General features: G+C 41.2%; 1 protein-coding gene across 1 annotated transcript in view; it reads right to left on the bottom strand.

Annotated features, from left to right (window-relative positions):
* Positions 1-399: 399 nt before the first annotated feature.
* Positions 400-16,716, bottom strand: part of ST7L (suppression of tumorigenicity 7 like) — a 31,742-nt gene continuing 15,425 nt past the window's right edge. Inside the window, 7 exon segments of the mRNA XM_048827081.2 lie at positions 400-548; positions 551-702; positions 4,394-4,486; positions 5,849-5,999; positions 13,747-13,849; positions 14,676-14,748; positions 16,459-16,573. Of these exon segments, the coding sequence (XP_048683038.1) occupies positions 519-548; positions 551-702; positions 4,394-4,486; positions 5,849-5,999; positions 13,747-13,849; positions 14,676-14,748; positions 16,459-16,573 (717 nt within the window). The 3' untranslated portion in view covers positions 400-518.

The following is a 16,716-nucleotide window of genomic DNA, read 5'->3' as shown; positions in this document are numbered from 1 at the left end:
AGAGCGTGTGTGCAAAATGTTATTTGTTAAGCACAGACAATACCCTTGGCATGGTACAAGATGCAGCTATAAACAGAGTCCTTGCCTCAGAGAGCTTACAGTCCAAACGTTCCCATAGCTTTGGTTTTAACCCATTAGTTACTGAAGAGCCCTTAACTCAAAATTCAGAAGCTTTTGTTTCAATAATTCAATTTAAACTAAAAATGAGAAGCTGTGACTAACCCATAGATCTAATGTGCAAACCAAATTCTTCTTCACAGCCTTTCCAGCCAAGGGAGAAAGAGAGGGCTGGATTGTTCCTAAGCTGGTAATCGGGACTGATTATCTACTAAGATCGATCTGCAGAAATAAGCTTTATGATCTAAAAATAACAGTCTTTACAAAATGAGGAACTCTGAGTCCAAGTGAAGAATCAAGTTTAATAGTTGCATGACAAGTAACTTCAGAAGCACATGACAATGCATATTTACTGCATCACAAAACACCTGCACAGACAGGGCCCTCGGCTTCTGAATATCTCACAGATACTCTAAGCAAGTCCTGGACTGGAGACAATACTTACAGCTTTAGCAAAAATGACCATGAGTTCAGGGAATTGGTGTGTGAGAACGGCAAGCATTGCCGAAAAGGAACACAACCCTGCTGTGAAGTGGATGAAAAAAGGAAGCTCCTTCTGTGGGTAAACGGAGACATCATGAAACGCTGAAAGGGAAATATTGAAAAGTTATTTGACATTTTAATATCCATTGACTGTTTTACAAAAGGTCATAATTACACACCAGTTTACATTATACAAAGATGTCAAAGAGAACTATTATTGCAGAGCAGCTAGTGTTTTACATTCAGATTTATAGTTCCAAAGGACATATACATGGACCCAAAGCTTAAGTGCAACACAAGACTAAACCCCTGACATTTACTCAAAGCATATTTAAGTGGCTTAGTCCTGATATGTTTTCTAGTATACTACATGTTTTTGCTCTTCAGTTATTTATTGGTGTCACTAAAGCTATTCTTCCCCCACCACTTTTTCCCCCTCCTTTATTTTGTAGAACATTGCAGGGTTAAGTTTTGGAATCAACTGTTGCGACAGAAGAGAAGAAAGTAACATAAAACTTACAAGATGTCATCAAGACAAAGGTTCCAATGAAAACACTTGGTCCAATTTAAATAATCAAGGAATTTTTAACAGTTACAAATGCTAAATTCTGTTATTTTAGTGAACGCCAATGTTTTAAAAAGCAAGCACCCTATTTTTTTCCTACTTTTTATGTCATGTTTTTCTAGCTTAAGAATTCCCATGTCTAAAAAGTAAAATAATTCTGAAAGCAAATCAGATAATATACATGGTCAGATTCTGTTAAAACTTCCCAAAGACTGAAAGCTGGCAGGCTACAGTAAATTTCAGAGCAATTGACAAAGCAGATCTAAAAGAAAACAGCATCAAGACTGGGGTACAAATTTTGTACACAACCATTACTTACACTTTAGGGCAAAGAAATCAAAATAATTTCACTAGACAGCTCTTGGGAGTGGAATATGGAGCTTTCACAGCTCAAGACATTGAAAGTAGTCACCATCTAGGGACTGTGACAATTCTAGATTTTTTTATCCAAGAATTTTGCAATGTTTTAAAATAAAAGGAACAGGCAGGGTCTGTACATGCAATTAAGTATGAAAAGTCCTGTGTATTCTTCAGTAAGCTAGACTTAATTCTGGAGCAGACCCAGCAAAAAGTACCTTTTGATTTAATTAAATATGGAAAATAGATAGATAAATAGTCAGTGCAATAGCCAGTGTTATTTATTTTTTTATTATTCACTTTGGGGCTGTGCACGTTTTCAGCTTTCAGTAGGCTGCAGAAGGAAATTTAAAGATGACAGAGTTAAATCAAGCTGTCACCAGGTTTCAGGTTGCCTGCAAATTCAGGAAGTGATAACTGCAAATGTGACCCAATCGGCGATGCAACCTTTCCTTTGTAACCCATGAAGGCTAGAAAAAAAAGGTTGAATGAAAGCTGAGATTCTGAAGCACAACGGTGTGGAATGCATAAGGCTGTGAGGCCAGATGCCAAAGGGAAAGAAAATAAGTCCTAATCAAACATGCTTAAGGGTGTCCCCCTCAAGATTCTCTCTCATTTCACCTCCTTGACATCTAGTCGTCCCTGTTACTCAGCAGACTACTAGGATATCCATGCTGTTCTTCTACTGGACAAACAAAGCAGTGGCCTGCCCATGATGAAACATAACATGCAATACACCCCATCTACCATCAGCCATCCTCATAAAAACCTAACTGGGACATGGTCAGCTCAGAGAATGGTGTGTAACCATATATTAAGGACATATATGGGTTGTGAGGGGGTGCTTTTTAAACAGGAACTAGAGAGAGGAACAAATAGTAGAAGACTAGCAACCTGAACACAAGAGTAAGAAAGGCAGGAAAAATTGGGGAGCGCAACGAACAAAAATATACAAGAATTCCTTACGCTCCCAGAACTGCCACTACACAAGGAATGCAGGATCAGGCCCAAAGTATGTAAAGAGAGCTAAATAGATTTCTGCATGGTCAGAGCTCTCTCTCTGTGCATCATTACCAATTAGAACAATTAGCCTTCTATTTGAAGTTTATCAATTTAAGCCTCAATTTGGTTTACTTTCTATTTTAAATATATTAAAAGTATTGATTTTTTTAAAATTCCAAGACTTCTTGAGAAAGCTGCACAATAAAAAAATGTTAAAATGGCTTTATTTATGAATAGCCTTGTATTTAAAATGTAACAGGAATGTGTGAATGATTGTGTTGAAATACATGCATGTGCTGGTGTTTAATTATGCTGGAAAGCCTACAGCTTAGGGTTAGTCAGTAACCAAGGAATTCCTTGTGCAATATCCTGCATAAGTGAGAAATGAATAATTTAAAGGAGTCTGGGGGCAGACTTCAGTTACACATTTTAAATTTAACTTTTCACTTTTTGGAACAGAAACACACGTGTACGTTTGCTCTTCTGCAGCTGTATCCCTCTGACACTTTAGCAGTAGCCCCTGCAATTCCATGAAGAAGCTGAGATTTCCAGAGATGTAGAAGCCCACATTTAGAATCCCACCAGTAGGTAAGATGAAACAAGAGCCCCATTATCATCTAAGTGAATAAGCGACAGAGTGAGTGACGGTCCTAGTCGTTTATTTTCAGGTTGCTTTACACAGAATACATGTGGGCTAATACCTGGATAACGAAGTAGGGGAGAAGACTCATTCTTCAGTGTCAAATCTTAGATCTCATTGCTGATGTATAGCAATGTATGATAATAAATATTCCATGGAATGTACAATTAATCAAATCAAATTTTGGAACAATAAGGTTTTCTCTCAAACTACAGGTTAACCAAAGATGATAAATATAAAGGTTCTGCTGGGTACTCTCATGCAAGAGTCTGGAATGTTTATCAATCTACCTGCTACTTGCAGATAATGATGAAGGAAGCAGCTCCACTACAACAGCCAGGGAACCATTACTTAAAAAAAAAAAAAGAAAGAAAGAAAGAAAGAAGAAAAAGAAGTGATCACAGAGGACTAGCCCAGTTTTCTTGCCCTCCAAGTTGGGAAATAGAATTTGGAAGCACCAGGCATGGAAGCCTCTTTCCGCCAGACATGATGTTATTACAAAATCCTCATGACATAGGGCAACACTCACTGGCAACTCAGTACCTCTTGGTGGCACCCTCCGCTAGGATTTGGTCCTGATCTAAGGAGACAGCAGAGAGGTGTGCTTTGCCATTGGTGGGGACCCCATCCAAGTGAGATTGAAAACTTAATTTCTGATAGCCATTGGTCATTAAAGATCCCATGGCACTCAATCTAGGTGTACACACTAAAGTGGAATTTGGTAAGGATGCCAAGAGTTATTATAGGTTTCAGAGTAGCAGCCGTGTTAGCCTGTATCCACAAAAAGAACAGGAGGACTTGTGGCACCTTGAAGACTAACAAATCTGCTTAAATTCCCCTTGCTGTTGCAATTGGTATGGTGCTTCTCACTCTCCCCACTAAACTGTTGGGCAGTGCCGCTATTCAGTTACACAGTTTATTTCATCCAAAAGGTGGCTGCATTTCAGTGGGAAAGTATGTAATATTATATATTTATATATCCTCCCCCACCCCACGTTTGTGAAGTGCCTTGGGATCCTTTGGGATGTAAGGTTACAACGTATACTGCTGTTGAATTTGCACAGTGCATTTCCAAGTACACCAGACAAACAGCAGAATCCATGTCACAAGCAGTTCATGAGCTAAGGACACAAGAGAGTAAATACACAGCAACACAGTACAGTACATACTGGAATTTTATTACATATATTTTATTCTAGTTATTACTTAGAAACAAAATAACCACTTACTTGGCAATAGCTCTCTGTCTGCTGTCTCTGTGCAACTGGGATAGGGATAGAAAAGATGGCCCTTCTCTAACGGGTATGGGATCATTCTAAATGCTGAGGACAAGACAGTCAGTCAGACTTATGCTAGACCAACGTACAAATCAAACCCCCGAAATGCCACCAGAAAGAACATCTCAGTCACCAAGAAAGCACATCTCAGTCACCAAGAAAGCAAATTTAGAAATAGACTGGAAACAGCTGCATGTTGTATTTTATATTTTCTTTTAGAAGTGAACTTAGTGAAAGGTGTCATCTCTCCAGTAAGAATTCATACCAGCCTGGGTTGGGTCCTGCCACAGTATAAATTCTTACTATTAGGATTGGGGCCCCATTATGCTGGGTGCTGTACAAATACAGATGAGAGAGAAGATTGACAGCAACATCAGAGATGGAAGAGCCCTATTACTCTACAGATCCGTTCCAGTATAAGCAGCAGCGCCTGCCCCTTGCACCTCCCGCCCCACGTGTTTCCATCGGGGAGGAAGCCCCTCCAGGAGTAAGACGGAAGCTCAGTCTCCAAGGAACATTCCATGTCTCCCTGCTGACAGCGCCAACAAGGTGACCAACGGCACGTTAAGGCATGATGGCAGAGGGGGTGGGGGTGCCACGCTGCACTGCTGCTGCTTATGCTGGCCCCCAGTTCTGGGGTGAATGAAGAGGATACTTCAGTCTCTGTACTGTCTAGCTCCAAACAGTGACTTAACAAATATTAAGATAAACATATTTTAATCCAACAGTGGAAGAAAAATGAACGATTAACAAATCCAACGGGGTCTTGATCTGAGGTGGATTGGTCTCTTCTGCTCTGGTCTTGTTGAGGCTGCTGCTGCTCCTCATCCTGACCTGCCAGCAGGAGCACAGGAGCTGTTGCTGGCTGGCTGCTAAGCGAACACAGACCTCTTCCTAGGTGACTGTACAGGACCTACTCCCCGCCCCGCCCCAGGTCAGTGGCTGGCTGTTCTCAGCCCTTGGTCCCTCTCTAGGTAAGTGTGTCTGCAGCCTCAATTCTGCTTTTTATACCCTGGCTGCTTGGTGGCACTGGCTCCAATTGACACAGACACCCTGGGGAGCTTTTGGGGGGAGGTAACAAGTTGGTGGAGGCCACAAAAAGTGTTAGTTCCGTATATGGCTGTGAACAGCTATCGTTGGAGGCCTGCTGATGAATACGAATACTTGTATTGCTTGACTGTAGTTGTCTGCATCCCCCTGGGTAAATCCCTTTGCCTTCCTGTAATGTGGCATCAATTAAGCATCTCCAGCAAAAAGCCAAACAAGAGCGCTGAGTTCCCTTTGAAACTGAACTGAACAAGGATGCCTTAAGAAAGCTCAGACGCTGGTTAAAGTATGCCAGTTATGAATTATTTGAATAAAAGGCAGAGGGATTAGCTAGCTGCACTGGAAAAAAAAGATACTTACTTCCCTCCCATGTACAGTGCAGCAGGTTAAGGGCCCCTTCTATCCGCTTCCAGTGCTGAAGATGGAAAAAAGCATATGCTACTGCCTCACTGTCCCCTCGTTTCAGAATATGCTCTGGAGGTAGAATTAAGCTTTTCATTTCTAGTAAGTACTAGAAGTAGAAAATGGAAAGAGAAAGCATGCTTAATTACAGGGCCATGCCCAAATCCTTGATTTCCCCAAATTTTTCAAAATGATCAGAACATAGCATATGGAGGTCTTTCATGCATTAGGGAGGCATTGCAATTTAGGGCCCAGTTCTGATAAATTCTTGCCAGATCTTATTTACACAGAAAAACTGGGAGGTTGGGCTGCTAAACTCAGCAGAATGTTACATTCAGAATGTTAAGAAGTATACGTGCTATCAAAATGGATTTGCATTTTACTTCAGTGAGGAGATAAACACTTCTATGGCTGGAGTGTAGTTCCTGGATCATAACACATAAGGTAATTTATCTGGGGAAACGCACACACATAGACACACATTTTATGCTGCATCAGGTTGTGCTCCATGAATGCCAAAGGAAAGTGAACTGATTTAGCACAAGTGTTTCATGCGCAGGTATCCCAGAAGTCAGCCGTTAAATCTGTTAAGAGCTCCATGTAAAGCAATGTTAATGCTATGACACTGAAGTGCTTGCTGCAAGTCTAGGTTGATTTGCACCTTGATACCTTTGCCTCTGAAAACTTTCAATCTAAAGGTTTTAATATCTGTTAGTTCCCAAGTGTCAGGTTCAAATTAGAAACTGATGCTAAGTGCCAGGCTACCAGGTATATCCTTGATTATAAAGTTTAGAACAGTATTTTCGGAAGCATCAAGCATGGATCTAACTCTAATTCCACTGACTTCAATGGGAGCTGAGTTAAACCAATGTTGAGCACTTTTTTGAAAATCCCATCTTTAATTCACAGCTGTGTTGTGCTGGCACAACTATAACTGCTGTTACAAGCTGATGGGAGAAGGCAGAAATGCGCCGATACACAGGCAGAACAGCTGACTTGTTTCCAGGCAGTGAACTCCCAATTTTAGATGCTCAGAATGAGAGGTGGCAAGCATAAAACTGAGCATATGCACTATGAAAATTGCAGAATTACTAAACAAACATTTTACATTTTTCTAAAACCTTACAGGAGGTTCAGTTTATTTTTATTTTTTAAAATGCAGCAGAGGAGGAGAAGCCAATTTGTTTTAATCCTCAACTTTGTTTTTAAGAAATGTTAAATAATTTTACAAGTTTAAAATGAATGTTCCAATTTTCTAGTATACGCTTATGAGTTGTCCTTTCATAGTATATAGTGTCCCACTCAATAATGGCCAAAGTTAATCCTCATCTTTGATCAGTGTAGCTGGCAATTCCTTTAACTCCCTCCCAAAGTATAAGAATGCAGTCAACTCACCAATTTATTTCAGCAGATGCCACAAACTATGAGATTATTTACTAATCCAGTTTGGGGACTTAACTTTTCCCATTCAGATTCTTGAAGGAATGTAGCAGAGGTTGTGCTCTGGCCAAATAAAGCACATTTACTGCCTGGCTAGGTTCTTCTCTTAGTGCCTTGGGCCTGCACTCTGGAGGGTAATATTCTTGCTAATCCTTTTTAATCCCTTCTATTTTTTATTTTTTTTAACACGGTAAAGGATCACTCGCACAGGGCTGCTGTGGGAAAATGGTCTCAAATATCTGACCTTTGACATGACTCATCACGCTCTCTGCAGTGACTAGTTGGCAGTTGAATTAAGTGCTTAAACAGTAAGGGAAGGAAAATGTAGCAGCAATGGTGAAGCCTCAATGTAATTATTAGTGCCTCAATAACATGTTTGTCAGTCCTAGAGGGCAGGGATCATGTATTCTGCCTTGTGTGTGTCATGCCATGCACACTTACTGTGCTGTCCAAATAAAAGATGCAGTAGTGAATTTTTGAACTTAACTTCTTATAGTCCCTGTTTAACCATTTAGTTTTAGGTAATAAAAAACAAACCAGGTACTAATGCTGAAAATGTCTATTTCCAAAAGCTACTCAAAGATACTAGCTTACCCAATTCAAAGCAAACTTGTATTTGCAATATTGAGACACCCTTTCCTAATCATCTCCTGGTTACATCTCAGTGCCTGTATTTCCTTCCTATTATAACATACTACAGGGGTCTGGATTGACAGCTGTGACTCAGTACCTCACCTCTAAAGGGGGAAACAAAAGAATATGTTAAGATGACCCCCACCCTTTCAAAATAAGATCCATCTCAAAGAAGTGTCACTGCAATGGAAGGAAAAACCTCTTGTTCACTTCCCTTCTCCTTTCTTAGCGTTAATCTTGAATGCTATGTAATACAGCATAATGTTATTCCCCCAAACCAACCACTTTCATTAAATGCAAAGAAAGATGGATTTCTATCTTATGTACATACATTTTTGGTCAGGGGATAGGACAATGGACTGAGACTCAGAAGAGCTGGGTTCTATTCCCAGCTTTGGCACTGACCTTCTGTGTGACCTTGGGCAAGTCACTTCACTCCCTGTGCCCATTTCCCCGCCCACCTTTTGTCTGCTTTGTCTGTTTAGACTGTAAACTCTTCAGGTCACAAACAATGGGCTCCCAATCTCAACTGGGACCCTTAGGTACTACTGTAATACAAATAATAAAAGTCTCAATTGGCACATGATTAGAGGAGAAGATATGGTTATTGAAACATAATACTAATTTATTTGATTGTCTACAGAACTAGTGAATGCGCCTCACATTAAGTAGTTAATATAACTCTTTCAAAGAGCATAAGGGTTTTGAAGGAAGTGAAGGATACACAAAATAAAAGAACTTTTAGATAATGGTAACCTGTTATAATCTTCTTCCCCTAAAGGCACAGTCTGAAGAAAAATCTGTCTGAGACTGCCTGAAATGAACTTGCTACACTCTTGATCAATCATGCGAACAAGCAGCAATTTCTCTCAGCAATTAGCTTTCTCCATGCACATTCTATTAAACTGGACAGGCAGACAGAACACAGTGAATAGATAAATTCAGACCTTCATGGCTAGATTCATTTGGACTCCATGATTAGTTGAGGAGAATTAGGGCTAAGCCAACTTTCCACTTTCAAGACTATAACTTGCGTATTATATAGTAAAGAGGTTGCTGAGAGTTCAGTAAGGTTAGCCTGAAAACAAGAATTCCATTTCACAAAAAATTCTGAGGTTTCAACTTTTGTTTGCATTGTGCATTGGAACAAAAATCTAGACCTTTTGAAATTTTTCAAGAAAAAACACGTATAGGAGAGAGAGAGAAAGAGACCCACCCTGGAATAGCCAATATCCCAGTGGTTAGGGCAAGTGTCTGGTATGTGGGGGGACAGCTTCAATCCCCTACTCTGCCTAATTTGGAGCAGGGGGCTTGAACCTGAGTCTCCTTTAGCAGAGGTGAGTGCCCTAACCATCAGGCTGTGGGAAGTTCTGGCAGGGGACATCTCTTGCTCCCTCTTCCCAGAGATTTTGTCAAAACTGACATTTCCATGAAGAGTTTCCTTTTCAACAAATTGACATGTTCCCTAGGCAAAAAATTCCTGCCCTGCTCTAGATTTCAGGTACATGTCCTGCTTGGGGTGTCTAATATCCTGGCCACTTCAGGTATTAGCAGACATGACCTGCAGCACAAGAGTGAATTAGTTTTATTTTTCTTCATACACAGACCAAGGGGGGGCAGGGGCGGGAGATGAACACACACTGTTCTGAATTAGAGATCTCAGATCTCATACAATTATCAGGGTTTTAGAGGTGCTCTTGCCAATAATCTAGAAAAACAAAATAAGTAGTTACTCCTTGGAGAGGCCTGTCCAGCTTCAGGGATTTTGAAGACTACACATTTTAATTAGCCCTTACCCTTGCCTGACAGTGCCTTCAGTAGCACACAAGCAGACTGCCCTGGGGAGGACAGGAAATTTTAGCATGGATTGTAAGCTTTTGGGGACAGGAACCATGACTGTGGTTTGTATAGCACCTTGCACAGAGACCTGGTCCGGGCCTCCAAGTACGACTGTAATATAAATATTAAATGGCCTAATACCAATAATGGGTTGGAATTACCACAGTCCTCAAGAACATTTCCCTGATAAGGGGAGCGTACAGACATAGGACTTGTCTTAGCAGGAAATACTGCACAGTGAGGCTTAGACAGGCAGGGAAGAGGACTTGTGCTGTAAGCCAGTTTTAACAGTTCATGGGGATGCAGTTATCACGGCATATTGTGACAATCCTGGTGAAACAGCGAGGACATCTGCTGCAGGTATGGTTGCATTTAGCCCATTTGTTCAGTTTTATATTTCATTCGGTTCTCCTGAAGGCTGAGGCTGAATGAAAAGTGTGTTCTGACACTCTTGTTTTTCAGCTTCACAGACATTCTCACAGTAAGGAAGCTACTGCTGTCACAGTCTGCAAGCGATAACCAAATAAGCCATTTCTCATCTAGGCATAAATATCTTAAATACGCTGCTGATTTTTAAAAGATCTTCCTATGTAACCACAAGCATGTAGCAGCTTACATGTGTTTATGGATAGCGGTTAAGCCTAGAATTGTTCAAACTATTATTTATTCAGATGAATCAAAGCCCTGTAGAAGCAATCAGTGCTAATGAAATATTTGCAGCCAAGGGAGATTAATCCACCACACTAAGTTTCCCTCTTTAACAAAATGCATGCTACAGATAGCCAGGCCCTTTAAAACTAGAGGGGGAAATGGCAAAGAATCCCTGATAAACAATTCTATCTGTAGCCGTTTTGCTGCTATGTTCTTTAAAGATAACGCTAACTCTTGCCAAAGTTATCAAGTACAGTGTTAAAAAGGCGGCTTTACTACACAGAAAAGTTGTTAGTCCCAGGAGATGTTTAGGAAAACAAGCCTGGAAAGTCCTCTGGTAAGCAGACGGTTGTCAAAAGTTTCAGAAGAGTAATCTTCTGTCTTTGCCCCAAGTTTGCAGGTAGAACAAGTGGTGTGTAAGGTGGTGAAGGAGCTTGCCAAAGATATTCCAGTAAATTACTCTCTTCGGTCACATGAGACCTCAGTATCATCTTGACTTCTAGTCCTGTAATCACTAGATCACAGAGCCTTTACTAGCCAGGACAGCATGAAAATGCAGCCAATTCACCATTTTCTCCCAGAAGTTGTGTCATGGCTTCTGGGCCCTTAAGCATTCTACTAGCTTTGTGGCAGCAGCAGGATTTCTTCTAGTATGTAATTACTGCTGCAACAGTAGTAGGCAGTCTGTGCTAAACTAGACATATTGTGCAGTTTGCCTTGCAGGGGAATATCGGAATATTATTCCATGCACTTGTTTATTTACAAGTGGGAGAAATTTTTGAGAGAGATTGGTACAGAAATTAACTAGGGACTAAAATGATGACTCAGCCATCCTTTTGGGAATCATCTGTTCTCTATTGTTAATTATTTGATCTTTTACATGTCCAGTCTTTATCTGCACTTGCAAATGCCAAAATTTCAGATGTTTAGAAAAAGCTTTTAGTTATAGTTAAAACACAGGAAATTTGATCTAACAGATTCATTGTTTGAAATTGTCAGAGAAGCTACTATTAAGAACATGAAATTTTGCTACTTATGCCCAAATTTCTAATTCAAGAACAGTTTGCACCAACATACAATAATTATAGTCCCAATTCACCTTGGGTTAAATGGGGGTGTTCCATCAAAGATGAGGTTATCATAAAATCATCAAACTAAACAGCTTCCATCTATATCTGCTTCTGGACACCCTTAACCTCAGTGGTTGTAATTTCCCCAACAAGAAGTTGAATAGTAGTAAAGGTCATACCCATTAGACAAGTACCAGTATTGTGCCCATTTTACAGATGGGGAAACTGACAGAAGTTAAGTGCCTTGTTTGAGAAGTGTTATAGTGGTGGATTATGCACGGGCACAGCAACCAGGACATGTGGTTTCTAATCCTAGTTCTAACACAAAACTTTGGGAAAGTCATTCCCACTCTTTGTGCCTGTTTTCCCATCTGTGAAGTGGGGACCATTATATTTTTACCTACTCTACTGGTGTGCTAAGAGACTTAATTAAATGTTTGGAAAGTGCTAAATACTAAGTTAGTAGCAGAAGTTGGACTAGAAATCAAGAAGTCTAGCATTTCTCTAATGCGGCCACCATGGCTGCATGCAGCCATCAGGAGCTTTTCTTGAGGACACAGCCTCCTGGGCTGTGATCGGGGTGGGAGGGGGGCGGAAGTAATGCCCCTTCCCCCTCCCAGTTGCTCCTGGATGCACCGCCTTGGGGTTGGTTGCTGGGGCCACCAGTACGGGCTGGCCCTGCCCCCCCCTGGAGTTACCTGGGGCACAACACTGGAGGAGCAGGGAGCCAGTGAGTTCCCCACCTTCCCAGGGGTGATGAGGCTCAGGCTCTGGGCTTCAGCCCTGGGGTGGTGGGGCAGCAGGCTCTGGCCGCAGGGCTTCAGGTTCCAGCCGCAGGTTCTGGCTGCACAGTGGCAGGCCCCAGGCTCCAGCCACATGGCTTTGAGCTCTGTCCCTGGGCCCCGGCCTCTCCCCATGGGGCTTTGGGCCAGGGCCGGCTCTAGGTTTTTCGCTGCCCCAAGCGCACAACTGCCCAAGCAAAAAAAAAAAAAAAAAGATGGCCAGAATGCTGCCCCTGGAACTGTGTTGCTTCGCTGGTGCCTAGAGCCGGTCCTGCTTTGGGCTATGACCACAGGGCTTCAGGCCCTTGATGCCTCCCCTAGCCCCACTGGCCCCCGCTGCTTCCCCGACCCACCATCCGGGGCTTAATTTGCCCCCAGGCTTGCCAGGGCTGATTAAGTCTCCTGTGAAAAGTGCTACTTGTATGTTTGTTAACATCACTTTTCACAACAGACTTACTAGCTAGCAATAAATAAATTACAACAATTTGGATGTGTATATGTGCATATTTATTTGGTTTTTTTAACACTCGAAGTATATTAGGAAAAAGTGTGAGAGCAGCCACCATCAAGAGTTGGTGGCCGCACTCTGAGGCCACCAAAAAATTTGTCCTGAGAACCCAAGCATTCCAGCTAATTCCTTTAGGCCATAGGTTCTCAGGATGGTAGCAGCAGCAGGAGAGTGACAATTACTTTTAAACACACTTTGCATGTTTAAATCAGCTCAGTTGTATGGGCACTTCACCATGCAGTCAAACAGCTGCTGCCACATGACTACTGAATCTATGTTTAGAAATGCCACTTTCAGTTTTCCACTGAACATGTGCTGTAGTGTATTTTCAAATGTTCTTAACCTGTATTTTACAACCATTTTATGAACTGCCCAAAGCGCAACCTTATCATAGAATAGAATCATAGAATATCAGGGTTGGAAGGGACCTAAGGAGGTCATCTAGTCCAACCCCCTGCTCAAAGCAGGACCAATCCCCAGCTAAATCACCCCAGGCAGGGCTTTGTCAAGCCTGACCTTGAAAACTTCTAAGGAAGGAGATTCCATCATCTCCCTAGGTAACCCATTCCAGTGTTTCACCACCCTCCTAGTGAAAAAACCTTCTTCTTATAGACTATATACAAGACTGAGTTTAAAGGCTGGAAAAGTTACAAATGTGCAAGAACAAGAAGATACGAAGGAAGCTGATTTGCAACTTCAACTATAGCAGTCATTAGTGGTGGATGCTATTATTTCTATCCATGCTACGATTCACCCAGGATTTCCAAGTAGTTTCAGGTTTTACATGAGCTACCCTCAGCCTACTTCAACCACAGAGAAGTAGTCACATGTTCCACAGAGGTAGCGAGACTCCAGGACCACTGCAAATAGTGACTATATTTCAGATAGTAAGCTAAATTGATCCCCATAAGGAGAAAAAAAGTCAGTTCTTACCTTTGGGACATGAGGGTTAAATTCCACAGCTCTGTGAATTGCTTCCACAGCATTAATTTCTGCTGTGCTGAGCCCTCTTCTGGAGGCTGTTTCTGGAGAGAACCTGCATGGAAAACCCAAACTCAACAATTTACTAAAGAAAATGCAAACAAGAATGATACTTTAAGATTGAAGCTCATCATAAACTGTGGGAAAGACTGATTCTTGAGAATGAGAAAACGCATTTTGGCTCAGCCCTGCTTTGCTCTTTATGCAGTTCACCACCACAGGTGACTGACTCAGGTATCTTGACTACCATCCTTATTCACGTGCCAAAGGCATCTTAAGCTTTTGGAAACCAAGTGGCGCTATGGAATTATTTTCTCTGGAGCATAACAAACACAAGAAGTTGAAGTGATGACCAAGATACTAGAAACTTTTCCATCTGGAGTTTTCAGATGGAAACTGGACTGAAAGCTGAGCATTCAATTAGCATTAAAAGATTTTATGATGACACACACTAAGAGGCAAAGCTAAAATTAGCAGAGGATGCAGTCAGCAAGCAACCAGAGCGGGGGGGGGGGGGGGGGGGGGGGGGGAAGGAGCACCAATCTCCATGAAGGGTCAAGCATCCATCTTCCACACACACCCTCCATCATCTCAGCACGCGCTCAGGAAGAGTGAACCATCTAAAATCCAGAAGAGCTAAATATCGGATATTTGTATGGACTAGTTGTGTGTGTAATGTATACTTTAAAGGAAGCACGAGAATAACAGAAGAAGAGAGAAGCTGAACATTTGTTCATGAATAAAGAAAGAATCTGTCTTCAGAGATATGAATGCTACACATGGGATTTAGGGTTTTGTTTTTAATAATTGATCTATCTTTTTACACCAGAATCCAAGATTAGCATAATTCACTGATTTCAGTAGTTTCTGTGTTCACTTACCTATCTGAAACAGCTCTGGCCTTCAACAGTGCTGCTGTGTAACATATTGCTGCTGATTTTGGAAGACTGATATCTATGGTACAATAAATAGTTAACTTTAGGATTCTAAAGTAAGACAAACATTTTAAATCTGTCTCCTCTGAGCTGAATGATTTGCATTTGGGATGGCCCATACAGTAAATTCAACATCTGGAACATTTCAGTTATGACTAGAAACTTTCAATTCCTTAACTGCTTTGCACCAGTCCCCAAAATCCTCTTTCAGAAAAATCCCCTGGTTTTACAGTCCCAGTTGCAGGGTCAGGAATTGTTCTTCACCACTCATGTCTGAGCATAGTTATCAGATATGATGCTGTAAAACTGAATTTATATAGAGGTACATTAGTGGGTTAAACACCTTTAGAAAGCATTTTCAGCTGTGTTAAACACCACGCTCAGTATTAAAACAAATAAATTTTAACCTTCAAGTTATTCTTTGCATTTCTTAACTTAAAAATATACTAGTCAGTTTCTAGTAAATTTCATTTTCAAGTTCTCACACATTAGCACCTTTCAACATTGAATTACAAACACTACAGGGGAATTTAACTAAAATATCTTACCATTTAATTATTTTTAGTTCTATGGAAAAATATCTATCGGTTTTAGTTTCTGTAAAACCTAAATTTATACAAAGCTTAAATTTGGTCCCAAATTTGACCTGACTGTCTTTAGGAGAGTTAAAATTCTACAATACAAGGTTATTGTAAAAATAGACAAAAGATTCTGTTCCTAAATAAATTCCTGAATACTAGTCTTTGCGTACCAGTTGAACTCCTCCTGTTTCTTAAAACCTCTCTCAGTCTTGTCCATCATGTAACAAACCAGCCAAGCATCTGGCAAGTACCATATGGGAAGGATTTCTCGCAAGTTTCTCTGAGTCTACAGCCCTCTGAAGCTCATCCTAACTGTTCCAGATGTTTAGAAGGAATCAGTGCCCCCTAAATTAAATAAGTGTCAAACTTTCTGAAGTCAACATGAAAAAATCCCATGACCACGTAAACATTTTTACCGTGTTAATGAAAAATACCCACACAACACAGCATGGATTGAGTAATATCAGCACACTGGCCACACACTTGGGTATTAGGTTTTGGCAAGACCCTCATGCCACTTACTCCCTGAAGCAATAGTGATTCAAGGCATTACGGAACACACTGACTCCTGGGTGCGAGGAAGACTGCCAGAAACATTGCTTCTGTAGGCCTCCTCTCTGAAGCTGATTTAAGGGACAGTTTTGAAAGTGACTTGGGTGTAACATTCTGGTCCCCGACTCTAAGGACACAAACAAAATAGCTAGGCTCTTCCACAGAATCTCTAAGCATACGGTACACTGGAAGCAGGTCAGCCTGGAGGACTAGTAACTGTGCAACATACTGCAACATAAGGGATCAAATGCTTGAGTCCTGATCTCTCTGGCAAACAGGATCCGAGAGTGGTATAAAAGACGCAGGTCAAACAGTAGGGAAGACTGCCTCTTTTCTGCTCACTTGCATGGACAACTCTGGTGAGGGGAGCAGCGCATTGACTGTGAAGGGCTGAAAAAAATCAGTTAGCAGTGAAGGAACTAGGAGAGGTAAAAAAAGAGGTGCTCCTGGAGCTCACTTTGTCCCCAATACACAGAGCGGTTCTGTTTGTTCACGGACTAAAGCTGAGGTTTGAGGAATATCTGTCACATGCTCTATGTTAACACACACAATAGCAAACATGAATGTTTTTAGGCATCATGACAAATGTGACTCACCATCATACTTCGCTAAAACTGCCTGGACATCGGCATATGCCTGTAATTCCAGCAGCGCCTCCAGAAGGTTTTCGTGAATATTCAACATACTAAGAAGTGGAAACTCTTTCATTAACTGCACATCAGAAAAGAGAAATACCTCCATTTTACTCAAACTTACCATAAGCGGGATCTGAAAACACAGAAAGCCTTTTGCCTTTATTTATTAAAATGGTAGTTTGGGCACAATAACCCCAAATATAAGAACAAAAAGAATCT

This window comes from Caretta caretta, chromosome 21 (assembly GCF_965140235.1).
Source record: "Caretta caretta isolate rCarCar2 chromosome 21, rCarCar1.hap1, whole genome shotgun sequence".
NCBI lineage: Eukaryota > Metazoa > Chordata > Testudines > Cheloniidae > Caretta > Caretta caretta.
Note: the sequence above shows the minus strand (reverse complement) of the source record. Positions and strands in the feature narration are given on the sequence as shown.